This window comes from Oculina patagonica, chromosome 4 (genome assembly GCF_052425735.1).
Source record: "Oculina patagonica isolate OP01 chromosome 4, crgOcupat, whole genome shotgun sequence".
Taxonomy (NCBI): domain Eukaryota; kingdom Metazoa; phylum Cnidaria; class Anthozoa; order Scleractinia; family Oculinidae; genus Oculina; species Oculina patagonica.
The window spans coordinates 14,903,601-14,919,991 of NC_135761.1; the positions used below are offsets into that span (position 1 = coordinate 14,903,601).

Consider the following 16,391-nt stretch of genomic DNA (forward strand, 5'->3'; position numbering starts at 1 on the left):
ACAGTTTGTATCACGGTAATCGCATAGGTTTGAGTCTAGTAAAGGATTTAGCATACAGCTTCAAAGGTCACTTTAACAGTTATTAGCTTCCACATAGGTTTCCCCCATAAATCTTTCTCTTTTTCAGAGTTCACAAAGGAAGAACAAATTGGTTTAGCGACGCATAATAAATTTCGGCAAGTACATGGAGTTCCTATGATGACACTTGACAGACAAATGTGTGATCAGGCTAAAGCATATGCCCAAAAAATTGCCAAGATGGGGAGGCTCCAGCACGCTTCGATAGAGGAAAGGGAGGGACACGGCGAAAACCTTTACCATGGATGTTCCTCAAACAAGGCAAAAACCATGGAACACGCCGTAAAACAATGGTGAGATTAATTGTAAATTTTTGTTTGGTTAAAGGAAACCTCCATCGTTCAAACAAATTGCCGTGAAAATGTCATAAATGCGGGAAACAAATTCGGCAAAGAAAGGTGGAGCGATAGAAAGGTACCCCTGGGGAAAGAGTCTTACCAGGCCAGTTCCAAACAGCTCTCTGAATTCTGCCTCCTGATTTGTATTATTCTGCCCAATCGGGTACCAGTCCTTTTGTGTGTTTTAATTAAAACTTTATGTACTTTTAAGCCAAAATTGAAGAAAAATTAATCTTTAAATGAGAAAAGAGCGTGCGATCGTGTTCTGTTTAACAATTTTACAATAGAGCGTTTTCACTCACGTGACCAGATTTCTCCATCGTTATGGCAACCGACTTTATCCGCCATATTGGTGTTCCAGGGGGGCTGGCAGCTAACTTTGATCTTACCGCTTTTCCGCTTTCGATGATCGCCCCAGTTAAGAAATCTGTCAATCATTCGAGAACCGTACGGAGCATGCGCACAATGCCTTGGCAAAAAAAGGAAACAACATGGCGTCGCGTGTCGAGTTGACTGTAGAAAACGAATTCCCTGTTGGTTATTGCCGTTTACTTCCCGTTATAATTTTTTGTGGCAGTTCTGAGACAATCAAGACTAATGTAATGAAGGATCAGCTCTGTTTTAGGTTAGTATAGCAGTTAAAAATTTAAATGAGCAAGGAGCGAGTGACATGTTTCGGGACAAGTTTCTGTGTATACTGCATGGGCTGAGATTTTCCCAGTCAAGTGTTATTTTATCTTTACGCCTGCACAGCAAAATAAATTATTTCGACCGCGATTCTCCTTCACTTAACAGAAAATTCAGTAACAGTGTCCGTTATTGGCGTCGAAGTCTTTCACGGCTTCCCCTGTCAAGTAGGGTTGACCTGCTAAGCTTTACTAAAGTTTACATTTTAGATCATTTTATATACAGTACCTGTCTCAAGTTCTGTGTCTTTATACAAGCTTACACATGTAGTTTGCGTATAAAACATAGAAGTTATTTTTATAAATTCATCTTCTGATTGAACGTTTATAGTAGCATCTACTTCTACAACCGAAATATTTTGCATATAAAGTGCCGAGTTGCTTTTGGTTGAAAATCGAATTTTAAAGCATTTTCCATCATGTCCATGCGAATGGGCCCACAGGAGAATAAACGTTTTCTAAGGTAATCTTAAAGAGATCAAGCTGAAGTCAACAAGGCAAAGAAATCCAAAAAGAATAAATTTCTTCACTTAAATTTAAATGTAAATAAATAATAATAATTGCAGAGGGTATGGCTTCAATTACCTAAACTGTGCAATCTGAAGTGCCTTGCTGACACACAGAAACCGTTAATTATGCTTTGGGTAAATACTTTGGTTGAACAGGGTCAGAGGGATCACAATTTAATTACAGCATTTAAAGGTGGTAAAGTAAATGCTTGTCTTATGTACTGGAGAATTGCGGTTGTTTCGCCTACGAGTTGTTTCGCTAACGTCCAGTTCGCTAACGAGTTTGGTCGATTCGCTAACGTCTAAAGTCGTTTCGCTAACGAGCTGTAGGTCGTTTCGCTAACGTATTAAGTTAATACCTTGACGTCTCTTTTAGTTCTTTTTCATCAACAGAATAAGACAATCGAACTCACGCTCTTGCCGAAAGACAAACTCGAATCGCTTCAAAAAATTAAGCTTGCAAGACTTAAAGCCGCCATTTTGTTTCCCAGAAGGCAAATTGTGCAGTGTAAATTCAAATTAGTATTTCTACTTTTCAAAAGCGATTCTAGTTTGTTTGTTTTTTGTTCAAGATTAACGCTAGTAAATGAAAACAACAAAGTAATCAAAGTAACTACATTTTATTACAAATCAAACTATTTACAAACATTTTTCTCTCGAAGCCTAAGTCCTAAACACGTTTTTCTCGAAGCCTTACTCCTATTTACAATCAGTGAATTATTGAGCACGAGCTGAGTTGTCACGAGCCGGGCCGTTAAGGCGGGCGCAGGTCTTCAGGAGCTGGTCGATGGTCTTCTCTTTCTTATCGTACTTGTCCCAGCTATCGAACAGCTTTGCCTGAAGGTTCCTGTATTTCTTTCTCTGGATACGCTTAAGTTTTTCGGCAGACACGAGCCTAATTGCAACTGCTGTCAGTTTAGCCTCTTTATCGAGAAGCTCAACCAGGGTATATAATGGCAATCCGGAGTGGCCACCGGCTCGACGATTGAGTGCGTTGTGCCACCCCTCAGTGTCGTTGTTGGTGCGGATGGGCTGTTTGAAGACGCTCCAGTTACGGGGAGGGAAGTCTGAACTCTCGATCCACTGATTCTTCATGTAGTCGACCAGTTTCTGTAAAGGCTCTGTCTCTGCCTGGAGTGTGAGTCGCTGGAACACGGACTGTATCTTGCTGTGGGGTAGGAACGGCAAGGCCATTAATTTTCTAATGTACTGGTACGTCGCGTCATCACCGGAATACGCTGTTTGTAATCCAAGCTCCTGGACCTGTAAAAAGAAATTAACTTTTAGTCGTAAAAAGCCATAATAGTAGCCATTAGCCGTAAAAGCCACCAACTCATTGAGCCCTCAAATTAACTATTTTTTCTTATCAAAGCGAATACAATCTACGACTTCACCCTATATTCTTCATCAAAGCGAATAATTCAGATTATTTTTTCAAAACGTAAGCTCTCTTAAGCAATCGATCAATCTAAACGTAAGTTTTTTAAGCAATCAATTAATCTGATTTCCCACCCATCATAAAAGGTAAATATTTTGTTCAATAACTGCTCGAAGTCCTGACAGATTCCATCTTAAGCATACAAAAAGTGTTTGGGATGGTTGGATTAATTGCGTGAAACATTATTTAAGCCTACGTTATTGAGTTCATATTTTTGTTGCGTAAAATGGTTAAATATTTGTAGACGTGGTTCAGTTCAGTGGTTCACAAGCAAAAAAACTTGATCAATTTAAGGGCTCCAAGGAAATATAAAACAAAAATACAAACTCACCTAAAGTCTCGACATTTTCGGAGGCATCCAAGAATGGTACGTCTCCGCTTGGTAGAGGGCTGGCGGGAAGCGGGCTGACTGGTTCAGATGCCGAGGAGTTTTCCACGCTGACGGTAGGTTCATACAGGATGCTTGTTGGCTCTTGAGAAAACATCGTCATTTCTCTTACAGTTCCAAGGGTGGCATTAGAATCTGTTGAAAGATACATGTATCTTGTTAACACCATGCTGATTCTCTTTGAGTTTAACAACGTACACGCTATATAACTTCAACTGTATAACCTTTAACGTGATCTTGATAAAAGAACTATAGCCTTTTTTTCCCGAAAGATACTGAAAATTATAGTTACCTTCATTCCTCGTACTCTCAAAGTTGGGTATCAGCAGACGTGCAGAGGAACATGGCTTGCACTTCCATGGGATGTCTTCTCCCGTCTTAACTGCATTTCGATAGATGTCTCGGGGCACCCCACTGTCACAAGCTCGGTGCTGCCACTTATTGCAGCCGTCGCATAACAGTGCTTCCTGACGCAAGTTGACGTGTTTTTTGCACTCGATGCATAGACGAGCCATTTTTCCTTTTAGTTCTCTTTTGCAGTTCAAATGAACGAATGACGACAAAATTTTTTCTGGGCCTTTTATAGGTAGACACTTGCTCAAGTAGGATCGAAATACTGGTCATTTGATTGGTTAATGCTAATGTTGCTTACTTCCTTTGTTAAAATATTTTAATTTATTAATGTAAAAACAAAAAGAAAATATTACACTTTCCAGCGCGAGGCACTAATTAGCTTTCTTTGTCCAGAAAGTCACAAGTATAAACAATAGAAAAGTCGATAACAAAGCTGAAAAAAAAAATCACACTTACCTTGCGCGGGCCACTGATTAACTGGTATTGTTAAGAAACTTAAACTGTAAACAACTTACTTTTGAACAAAATAAAATTATGGTGCGTAGCAAACTTTAATATATGTTAACATTAAACTTGTTCGCTTCGACGAAACCTAATATCAACAACACACACAAGAGGTCTGTCAATCGAAAAAAAATAAACGCAATCAACTCTTATTGCGCGCGCTCGATTAAATACTCACTGAACCTTTCTTTGTCCAGAAAGTCACAACTATAAACAATAGAAAAGTCGATAATAAAGCTGAAAATAAAATCACGCTTACCTTACGCGCGCCACTGATTAACTGGTATTGTTAAGATACTCAAACTGTAAACAACTTACTTTTGAACAAAATAAAATAAAGTTATGGTGCGTAGCAAACTTTAATATATGTTAACATTAAACTTGTTCGCTTCGACGAAACCTAATATCACACACAAGAGGTCGGTCAATCGAAAAAAATAAACGCAATCAACTCTTATTGCGCGCGCTCGATTAAACACACTAAACCTTTCAATGAGAACGCATCATTTACAAAACCTCGCTAAACTTTTAATCGATTTATATGAAGACGCTTAGCTTTTATTCGAAAACCTCGCCAAACTTTTAATCAGTTATGGAGTCGCTTTGATTACAAAACCTCGCCAAACTTTTATTCAATTATGAAGACGCGTTGATTACAAAACATCGCTAAATTACTGATGATCATACTGTGATGTCACTTTGTTTACAAAACATCACTAAACTTTAAGTCTTTGTAATTTGCATATGTTCAGTTAGCCGACCCGAATTGGTCGATTGTTGAAAAAAAAGCTGGGTGAAATAAACTTTTGATGACGTATAGTAGTCTACAATGTTGATCAGTCTTTTACGTTACGCAGAGGACTGGGACTTGACTTCCAGTCCTTTTTCGGACAAACATGGAGACATATTTAACTACGGTATGTTTTAAACTGTCGTGTTTACGTCGCTGAATTTGATGTTATCGTCAAACTCAACGGGTCTTTAATGTGGATTGTTATGTTCTATTAGTACATATTATAAAATATGAATCTTCGTAATACGTTAGCGAAACGACCTACAGCTCGTTAGTGAAACGACATTAGACGTTAGCGAATCGACCTAACTCGTTAGCAAACTGGTCGTTAGCGAAACAACTCGTAGGCGAAACAACCGGTTACCGTACTGAAAACACTTCAGCACTGGAAAAATGATAAATTTGGCCATCAACAATGGAATGTCTGTTGCAAACAAGTACATTGACCTACCATACTTATTAGGTAATTTTGTCTCCCAGGGTTTATTTCACATCTCCAAATGAGCTACTCATGGGGATGAACCCCTTGCCGGTAATAAAAAAATTCTACAATAATATTTTTGCAATACTGCTTTCCCCCACCCTAAAATTTCTCATCTATCATCTATCACTACTTTCAGGAGACAGTGTAGCCAAGTGGTTTTGGGTACTGGTGTTGTAATTCTAAGATCCCAGGTCAAAATCCTCTACCCAGCAACAAGCTGAATTTGTTCTCGGTTGTCCTGAGATCAAATCCTTGGTCGTGCTTTGTAGATAGAGAACTGGTCTGCCTCCTGCTAGTTGGAATTTGTAACTGTTATGTTTCCCTTGAAGTTAAGGGCATGACCACTGTAAACAACTTTAATTTTACATATTTTTTTTACATTTTCATCTGAAACTTTTCCTGGTCAGCAGGAAGATTATTCAACTGGATGCGAGTAGAAATTGATTTTTTTCTTTGGACAGGTAGGGCAGTTAAGAATCGACAGGTTAAGTAAGTCTCAATAGGATTTTTAAAAGTGTCAGATCCCATGCAGTGTCTCAATTATTTCTCTACCAGGGTACACACATGTACATTTGAGGAGCAGATCCTTTGCAAACTCCACCATGGTATAATTATTTTATTTGTAAAAGCATTTTAAGATAATGCATTGCTAAAAACATTTTAAGCCCCCTCAGAACTCAAGTTTCATTTTTTTCCTCAAGGAAATACAGCAAACCGTGGTCACTAAGTTTTAGGTGACTGACCATGACTGGAGCATTCTACAACCAACCAGCCTCCTGCAAGTTTCAATTCTAAAAAGTCTAAATGCAAGGTTACCCCACCAGCTTTCTCAGTGAGCGCCATTATCACGAAGACATGCTCAGTTCAAAAGTTTAAAACAGTAATTGAACATGAAAAAATGTTATTGTAACTGGTGCAAAACATAAAATAAAACATACTGGTAGGCCAATTAAATTTTGATATATTTTATTTCGACAAACTGTATTTCAGTTCCATGTTACTCTAGATATTATATTCTTATATTCAAATTCTAACCAGGCTCTGGTTAAGTCTTACAGAAGAAAAAACTATTCGAAAATGGCTACCCTTACCGTCATGGCGTCTAGTCCAGAAATAAAGATCGTTCAGCTTATCCAGTGTATGAAACAATTACTAAAAATATTCTGCTGTGAGATTTCGTGGTTGTCTTCACTGGGATGTAAAAACGCAGTGGTGGTCCCGTTCGCCGGTTTGCGGCGTAAATTTCACTTGTGATAATTCTTAAAAATCGAAATTTTGATAAAAAGTGCTTAAACGAACCCCTGGATGTTCGAACGTGGAAACAGTTCTCGAAACGTTTATGAACCTTCGCAAACGACCGTCCGCCATCTTTGTTTTCAATTAAACCGGTACTTAGTCCCACTCGGCCATATTTCTTTACTGGGGCGATCATCGAAACTCGTCCCAGACCTCGCTGCCAGCCCCCCTGGCTCCTAATTAACGCGGCCAGAAAATCATTTTGAATCAAACCGAATCTGTTTTAGTTCTAGCCTTGGTTAAGTCTTTCAGTTGCCGGAGTTTTAGGCAAAATTATTTTTGACACGAATTTGAGTGGGTGTTTTTCAGAAAGACGGCCTTTTAAAATTTTCCTTGACCTGCTGGAGCATATATTAAGTATCAGGTGTTCGTATTTAAGTCGCGTGATCCAAACTCGCTTCAAGAAAACGCTGAAGCGTAGCATTTATTCATAAACAGAAAAATAACATTAATACTTGCCTTACGGTTGGTTTAGTCGTATCATGAAATAGTCTATTGTTCTGGCCCAACTTTTCGGATTAAGCACTAAACAATAGTCCTTTTGTTCTTGGTTTCGCTGAGGGACATTGGCCGAAGCTAACCGGAAAAGCTCGTGACTAATCGGAAAATTGTCGGTATGACAATTTAGCTGCACTGGGGAGTGGGTAGCTTAAATTTGTACTCGTCAGGTCAAGTTTCACCACCAAGGAAGAATTTGACGGTCAGTTCAATTTTGACGGTCAGTCACACTTGTGTAGACGCGAACAGACGCTTTGAACACAAAACCTTGCTTGACTCCCGCTATTACGGACTCTCGCTATAACGTATTAACGGACACGAAACGAGGCCCCAAGCGTGTCCGCTATAACGAGAGTTGACTGTAAGGGCTAAATGTAAAAATGTAAGTAATTGTACGTTAAGTCATGTAGGTAACCTAAGTAATTGTCCTGTAAGTAGGCTATTTTTTTTTCTGTGTGTTGCAATAAAAAATAAAAATAAAAAAAAAAACCGCTAAAATTGAAACTGGCCAACAATCGAAAAAATATCACAGCTTACGCTAATGATGTAACAACCCATTAGTTGTCAAAACGATTAAGGTATCTTTTAGCATGTTAGCAAAACTGCCAAAACGCATTAAGCGATAATGTTAAACTAAGATTTTGGAAGTGAATAAAGTGGAGAGTAGAAGAGTGTCAACGTGTCTATAACTACAAGAAGAATAAGGTTACAAAAAGCAAGAAGAGATTGTGAAGTAAAGAGGAAAGATAAATAACTCTCATGAGACCTTAGTTGAGTTGTGTAGAGCTTTACATACTTACGTTTGTGCGTTTTTACTTTTTTTTCATTCTGTAGGACTGTAACATAAGCATGTGGATCATTTATTTGTTAATTGCCACTGTTGCAGCTCAAGGTAAAACTCTTCTTTTAATTTTAATATAAAATAAAAATACAGTTGAACCCCTATTAAGCGGGCACCCTCGGGGAAATGGCAACTGGCCGCTTAATAGAGGTTGGCCGCTTAATAGAGGTTTGTCAGAAATTAGCATAAGGTCTTTTTAAAAGGTAACATTATTTCAATACAAAATAAGATGAAAAGGAATAACGGAATCACAGGAAGACGACAATAAACCTGTGTTTGAATGATTTTATCGGCCGTCACGGTCTGAGCTTGTTGGAAATTAATTTACATTCTTATTGGCCGCATAATAGAGGTAAAAACAATAGACGAACGCTTATCGGGACGGAAGAAAGGTGGCCGTGGCCGCTTAATAGGGGTGGCCGCTTAAAAGGGGTTATATTTACAGTATTATGTTGACAATATTTTCTGGACTTAAGTAACTGGCCGCTTAATAGGGGGTGGCCGCTTAATGGGTGGCCGCTTAATAGGGGTTCGACTGTAGATTTATTTACCGGTTTTTTTGCTTGTTAATTGTGATTTAATGAACTTGTTCTTATATTTATATACGGCTTTCACGTTAAGGGGAGCTTATTGTAGCTACCGTATTCATATAAAAGCAATTCATTCATTCATTCGTTCTCTCTTTTTCTTGTTTTTATTTTTCTGCTAAAAGAGTTCAGCAATGAAGAACAAATTGGTTTGGCGACACATAACATATTTCGCCAAATACACCAAGTTCCCTCCATGACACTGGACAGACAAATGTGTGATCAGGCGAAAGCATATGCTGAAAAAATCGCCAAGGATGGGGAGCTCAGGCACTCTTCAAGACAAGAAAAATAAGGACAAGCTGAAAACCTTTCCGTGGGATGTTCCACTAACCAGGGCGAAACCATGGAAGAAGCTGTAACTGGCTGGTGAGATTAATTTTAAATCTTTGTTTTGTTTAAAGGAAACCTACGTCGTTCAAACAAATTACAGTGAAAATGTAGGAAATGCAAATTCGGTGAAGAAGTGGAGCGACAAATCAAGGCCAGTTCCAAAAAGCTCTCTGAATTCAAGCTGTGACAAACTGGTGAGATTGATTATCAAACTATGTTCTGTTACGGAAAGAAAATCTCTGTTTCTATGCCTTTATATACTGACAAAGATCATAGCCATTTCGCTTCCGAGAGGCTGTAGAGCTTTAACTGTGAAGAAAATGTAGTGATCGAATAAAACAACTACCAGTTATCGCGAAATATCGCAAAAATCTTTCCAAGGGATGTTCTACTAACAAGGCACGAACAACTGAAGAAGCTGTGACTAACGCAATAAGCCTTTTGAGGCTGGGATTCACATGAATTACTCTCCATTGATTAAATATTCTGACTAAAATACCAGAATGTACTAAAAGATTATGAAATGATAAAGAGAGGATGCATAATCCAGTCCCTGAACTCTCTATTCCGCGCGCCCTTTACAGGGGTTAAACCCAAGCGCGAAATAGAGAGTCCAGGATAACTTACACGCGCATGCTCAGAAAGAACCAATCAGAAACGAGAGGTGTTGCGTTACTTGCTTGGGACGCGCGCTAGGGTTAGAATTGCTTACTCAAATGACAAATTGAACTACGCGACCAAGCGCGAGAATAAATGCACAAAAATGTGCTAAATTGCATCCAAAGCCAATTCAATGTAAAGGTACGAAATACCAGGAATAGATGACGAAAAGCGATTTGGTTTTGACCCGAATATTACGTGCACAGTAAGAATACACAAGTGCAACTAACGCGAACGCTCAAAAGAGATAGATGATGATGATGATGATGATGATGATGATGATGATGATGATGACGATGATGAAATATTTATAGAGCGCCACTATTTTCAAAGTTCAAAATCGTTAACATTAGTAACGTTAAAATTGTAAAAACACTATTGTAATCCGTGACGCGAAAGACAAAGTATTTGGCGATTCTACCTTCCCCTCGCTATTGGTTTGTTTACCAGATAGACAGAAACTTAACAGATGTCCTTTTCTCAGGTACAACGAAGTGTGTGTTCCCGGATATAATTTCGCAGCTGGCGGCTTTAGTGGCGGAACAGGCCATTTTACCCAAGTAGTGTGGAAGGAAAGCACAGTCCTTGGTATTGGTCGAGCTGAAGTAGAACAAAACGGCAAGAAGTGCGCGTATATCGTGGCCAGATATAAACCTAAAGGGAACATGATGGGGCAGTTCAACCAAAATGTGCCGAAGGGCAACTTTGATGTCTCCTACTGCCGCGGCAAAGCCCAGTACTACTGAAGCGGGTTGATAAAAAAATGTAAGGAGAAAATGCTATATGTAAGGGGTTTTGTCTGTTGGTGGGAATATTATGATACATGATATGATATCGCTGTTATTTCTGTACTATGGCTTACTGAAAATAAAAGTTACTTAAACTGAATTTTGGAGTAAACTTATTACTGAAGAAGTCTTCAGGAACAGCGGTCGTTTCACCATCGAGCCGTTTTGCTAACGTCCAGTTCGCCAACGCACTGATATACAGTACCAATCAGTCTTTATTTGCCCTTAAGTTCTTATTTTTGTATTAGATTTATAATTTAAGTAGACTTAGGTATAGGAGATCTCAGCAAATCCTGGTGGACATTTCGAGTAGAGTTCCCGTTAATTTACCACTCAAAATTAAGTTGACAGTCCCTCGTGTCTCGATGCTCGCGTCTTGAAATTAAATGACTGTGATCTTAAATTTAAAGTGTATATTGTGCACTTTAAATATGTGCTCACCCTTTTTGAGATATCAAGACAATGTCTTACTTGCGACGAAATGAAATTCTGGTAACAACATTTAGTATGTACCTTCCAGGGTGAATTCTGCAAGTTTTTTTTAATAACAGAAAGTTAGTAGACTGAACATGGTGCATGTGTCATTGGTATTACACTGCTTCAGCCTATAGGTGTTTCCCTTTAGTCCCGTCATGTTCTCTATAGGACAGTGCGTTCTGCACTCCTTCCGATCCCTCCCTTATCCTTTCTGGTTGTGTTTTTTAATTGCTTACATGGATTTAAGTCTGGTGTCTTGCTTCATTCTCTTTTCTCCTGTCCTTTTGTAAAAGCGCTCTATTGCGGCAACCCAGTGACCCGGTGTTAAACCTTTTAACTTCACTGTTGGAGTTGAGCAGGTAGGTAAACTTTATTCGCGTAAAGCTTTACACTCTCCAATTACTGTATCACTTAGTGAGAAGTGCCTTCACTTCGTCGCGACAAAGAGGGTTTCCAAGCGGACGAACAAATAGTGGTTTAGAAACTACCAGCGACGAGAACGGTCAGTGACGTTGAATTCATTTTTAACGGTATTGGTACTTTAGACGGTATTTTAACGCTTCATAAGACATGCTAAACGACAAAAGCTTTTTAAATAGGTTAAAAAGCTTTATTTAAGATAAAAGCAAGTTGTTAATGTGCGATAAATGTGGGTCGGACGAGAGAAAAAGTGTTTTACCAGCAGCTAGAACTCAGATAGAACAGAGTCGTTTTAGAACACTCTCTAAAAATTTTGTTCTTACAATGAATGAACTAAAGAGAAAACAGAGGGAGAACAATGGTTATCACGGTTATAAACTTTCTTTCTTGTTAATTAATTATTCGTGATTTTGAACTCCAACCAAAGGAACCGAATAGATTTTATCTTTATCAATGAAATTGTTACCTTAAATCAAATACAGTTGATCCCCCTGTTTTGATAACATAAATTTAAATTCTTCACCGTATTACCAACGCGTTCTCTTTAGCTCATTTCTTTGAGCCCACAAATTTTCTTTGGTCGTATGTGTAAACGAAACTTTAAGATATAACGAGTGTTTTTCCTTTAACCGTTGAGCCTCCTTCTGCGGTAAACTTGAAGTTAGTTGCCTCTAAACGTACCTACATGTATACACAATTAACCACAAACGCTTGTTTAAAACATTATTGTTGAGTTTATGTAGCCTGATCGTTAAGTTGCTCTCTAAATTCCCTGCGTGCATTCAAACAGAAGTGACCAGCTTAAGGTTAGTGCCCATATCATCGCAGATGGTCACTGCAGTTTACAAATATTGGTCTTTTAACTAAGGTGCACCAAATCTCTCAGTGTGGTTCCGCGTGTTTTCCCACGATCGAGCGGGTTATAGCAAACTCAGTAAATCTCAGCTCATTCTATTGTTTTGTATTCGTTTTTTCTCCTATTCAGTATTTCCTATCCTGAGGACAAAGTTATGAACTTGCTGATTTATTTGGTGTTACTTGTGGTTGTTACTGATGTTTCTTCAGGTAAAAATTTAAAAACAATTCTGCAATTCGAAGAAAAGCTATTATAAAGTCCTCCAAGAAGGGGCTGTCACGAAACGATTAGACTGTAAGTTTGATCGATGAGCGCGGGGATAGAATGGCGAGAGAAACACAGAGAGGCTGTCACAATAAATTGAAGTGCAGGGACCAGTTGAAAGGGTAGATAGCGTTATCCACCGAATAAATCGCTATCTAATGGTTCTTTTGAACAACCGGAGATAAAATCAAAGCTAAGCTCTGTTAACTGCTTACAACACATTTTTATTAAAATTCTGTTTATTTTCCCTGGCGTTTTCCATTGGCCTAAAGCTCCAAATATTTTCGAATGTATTGGAAAGACTTAGCCAATCTTAAACCTCTTTTGTTTTAACAGAGTTACTAAGAAACGGAAGTAGCCAGGTACCTGCAGAGAATGTTCCAATTGTGCTACCAACAGGAAGTAAGATCAGAACAGCGATTTCTATCACTGACATAATAACGTGGCATTATCAAAATACTACACTCTAAACAATCAATCATACCAGAAACCCACAAGGGTTGAAACGTGTAACTCCCTATGATTCGTAATGTACAAAGCGTTTGCACATTCGTTTCCATTAAGTACCATATTTGGAAAATCAGAAGAAAAAATTAACCAATCAAAATTGAAATATTTGGATTACAGCACGCGCTAGCTCGCACTCGATGGGCGTAATCTTGGTCGAATAAAATTGAATTTGGTTTAATTCTCCTGTTTTATCTTCGTTAAGTAGTCTGGAGAAATTCACTTGAATACACTTAATGAACTTCTTTAGTTTCTGTAAGACATTTACGGCGTTTAGGTCGGAATTCAAGTAACTCAATGCAAAACCGAAAATGTTTTTGCTTGTGTCAAAACGTGTGTAAAGCATTTGCGTACAAACTCTTCATGTTTCCAAATATGGTACTTAGCAAAACTGAATTTTCAAACGCTGTGAACGCGCGTTACACGTTTCAACCCCTTATGAGTTTCTGATCATACAAATTAGTGGCGGATCTAGGGGAGGGGTCCGGGGGAGCCCAACTTATTTTTAGTTCAAACTTAGGCCAGAAGGGCCGATAAAAAGTATTCCCCCCACCGCCCTTATTTCAGGGTTAATTATTGGACCCCTCTTTTTTTAGTTTTTTCCCCTTTTTTTTTTTTTTTCTTTTTTTTTTCCTTTTCAGACTGCTGATTGATGTTAATTAAATATTTCCTATCTGTGTAACTAATGACTAACTTCCCGACCGAATGAACAATGAATTGAACGATCAATCAGTCAATCGACCGACCGACCGACCGACCGACCGACCGACCGACCGACCGACCGACTGACTGACTGCTTGGCTGATTATTTTTTTCTCCTACATGCAGTATTTTCTCAGCAAGAGGTAAATGGCCTGAGGGAGCATAATCGATTTCGTGCGACACATGATGCGCCGAACATGACGCTCGATCGTGAGATGTGTGATGCCGCTGCCCAGTGGGCTAAATATATCGCAGAACTTGGTTACCTGGAACATTCCCCTAACGAAAAGAGACCAAATCAAGGCGAGAATCTGTCCATGGGCTGCTCCTCAGACAAGCCTCAAACAGTGAGAGAAGCAGTAACGAGCTGGTAATGCAAGTCGTTCTAAACTGTGACACACTGCCCATTAAGCAGTCGGGGAAACAAGTGCCACTTCTCCGAAAAGTGACCGAGCCCGCGGTTTTTGCCCCAAAAGTTGCTAAACAACATGATGTATTTGCATGAGCGATTGCTTTCGGAGTACTCGTGAGCGCTCGCGCAAGTTTTTGATTGGATGGAATAATTCGGAAATCCTTCGAGTACATCAACGAAGATTTGCCAAAACTGGCACTAAGTCGCCCGACTGTAAGTGTAAATTCCGTGGAAACGTTTAATCGAAGAATGTGTGAACGAGATGGAGGGCTCATGATTCGAAAAAGACCCCTTGAAATGAGATAATCTACATCTGCGATTTGAATATTAAAAACAGGTTCAAACTATTGAAAAAGGAAGAGTAATTTTTATCATCAGCTGTTAAAGCATGTTCCCAATGGGCTGATACGTCAAGCTGTTAATGGGTGAAAATGTGACTGCCAACCGACAAATAAGGGCCGGTATTTTTTACCACAAACTTTCAAAGGAGGATCTCGCTGAGTTTGCACATCCAGCGTCAACTGCTAAATAGATCAAAAAAGGAACAAGCTATCACCCCGACAACGTGTTTGTTTTCGATCACTAAGTAAAGCCATTCCAGTTCCTCCTCCACCTACCAAATAGACATCTCTATGGCTAAAACATGTTTACGCCGGTTTCATTGCGTAAGACAAATTCACCGGTCCATTGTAAAGGCCATTTCTGTTGTTTTCAGGTATAACGAGGTTTGTGACCCTGGCTATGACGGACTGGGGGAGGTGGAGACTGGGCCCGATGAGGCTGGACACTTCTCACAAGTTGTGTGGAAAGAGAGCACCGTACTTGGCATCGGCAGAGCAGAAATAGAACAAGAAGGAATGAGGTGTGCATACATTGTTGGCCGATACAAACCACCCGGCAATTATAAAGGTTCATACAAAGAGAATGTCCTGAAAGGATCCTTTAACCGAGATGTTTACTGCCCCACTGCTGTGAAGAAGATGAGTATGAATCATCCTGACATCAACGAGAAAGCAAGATAATGGCCTGCCATTAAGGCCATGGCCTGCTCCAAACGATAAAATAAATAGAAATATGAAAAAACCGATCGTTCCTTAAGACTTGATTTTTTAATATAACTTAGTTTAAAAAAATGAGTTAGCCAGAGGGTAGCCAAGGTATATTTCTTCCAATTCATTCGTGAGCCTGTAGTTGAGCCTCAGTTAAGACGTGACATCACGCCAGAATGACGTCATCCTGTTAAAAACGTCCGCCATCTTAGATTTTAAAATTGTTGTCAAATCTCAGAACATTTCCAAAATTGATTTGCAGGGCGCACCAACGAAGAATTTTATGAACACTTGCCTGTCAAAATATTGGAATTCAAATCTATCAGCCCAATCTTACAGTCAGCCTCACTTTTTTTACTCGTTTACAGAAATTTCAGCTTAAACAGTTAGCAGGTTTCGGTGAAAAAAAACCTTTGAAAGCATGGGCCATAAAGCCGCAATTCTATGTGGCGCCGTCCTTTTAAAAAGTGCTCCGCAAAGTTGATTTTATTAAGTGTACTTGCTTTGAGCACTTGCCAGAAGTTGCAAATACAGAACTTTACTAAAATTCACATTTGGCAGAAACGCGAAGAATAATCTGAATAAAAAAGGGTTTAATAAAATACAAGCATAAATTTTCACTAAATCTGGTGTTTAAACATATTGATGCCGACAGGGTGAATAATAAAACGTTTATATGATTCATCATCGTCCAATACGGCAAAGGTTTTTACTTGATCTGCCATATAAGTTCTTGGTAGACCCGTGGTCTCTTTCCTAATTTCGCTCCCTCGTTCCTGGTAGACATACGATCTGTTACATAGTCGCTCCCTCGTTCTTGGTACAAACGTGGCCTCTTACCTATTTACTTACACATTTTTGGTCTCATACCCAGTCGCCCCATCCGACTTGGTACACACACGGTCTCTTACCTATTCGCTCACTGGTTCTAGGTCCACACATAGCCGCCCCATTGTTCTTGGTAGAAAGGGTCTCTCACCTTTTTGCCCCCTTGTTCTTGGAAGAGCCACCTTGTTCCTGGGAGCTCTCTTAACTACTCTCTCCCCAAAACGAATGCCAACTGATGAGGAAAGATTAGGGGCATAAATATTTGCTTTTCTATGGATGGTTAACACGATTTATACCTACG

General features: G+C 39.2%; 2 protein-coding genes and 1 pseudogene across 3 annotated transcripts; 1 reads left to right on the plus strand and 2 right to left on the minus strand.

Annotated features, from left to right (window-relative positions):
• Positions 1-1,843: 1,843 nt before the first annotated feature.
• LOC144649666 (uncharacterized) lies at positions 1,844-3,038 on the minus strand. Its single transcript, XM_078509225.1, has 2 exons — positions 3,006-3,038; positions 1,844-2,874 (listed from the first exon to the last, which is right to left on the minus strand). The coding sequence occupies exon 2, from the start codon at positions 2,803-2,805 to the stop codon at positions 2,329-2,331; it is 477 nt and encodes a 158-aa protein (XP_078365351.1). The 5' UTR covers positions 2,806-2,874; positions 3,006-3,038; the 3' UTR covers positions 1,844-2,328.
• LOC144648172 (uncharacterized) lies at positions 2,837-4,079 on the minus strand. The gene is made up of 3 exons (XM_078507801.1): positions 3,730-4,079; positions 3,381-3,572; positions 2,837-2,874 (listed from the first exon to the last, which is right to left on the minus strand). The coding sequence occupies exons 1-3, from the start codon at positions 3,950-3,952 to the stop codon at positions 2,837-2,839; spliced, it is 453 nt and encodes a 150-aa protein (XP_078363927.1). The 5' UTR covers positions 3,953-4,079.
• A 4,052-nt stretch (positions 4,080-8,131) lies between these two features.
• LOC144651606 (uncharacterized) lies at positions 8,132-15,517 on the plus strand (annotated as a pseudogene). Its single transcript, XR_013570349.1, has 7 exons — positions 8,132-8,258; positions 8,920-9,163; positions 10,272-10,523; positions 12,458-12,537; positions 12,929-12,994; positions 13,928-14,171; positions 14,929-15,517. The product of XR_013570349.1 is annotated as an uncharacterized LOC144651606 (transcript).
• The last annotated feature ends 874 nt before the right edge of the window (positions 15,518-16,391 follow it).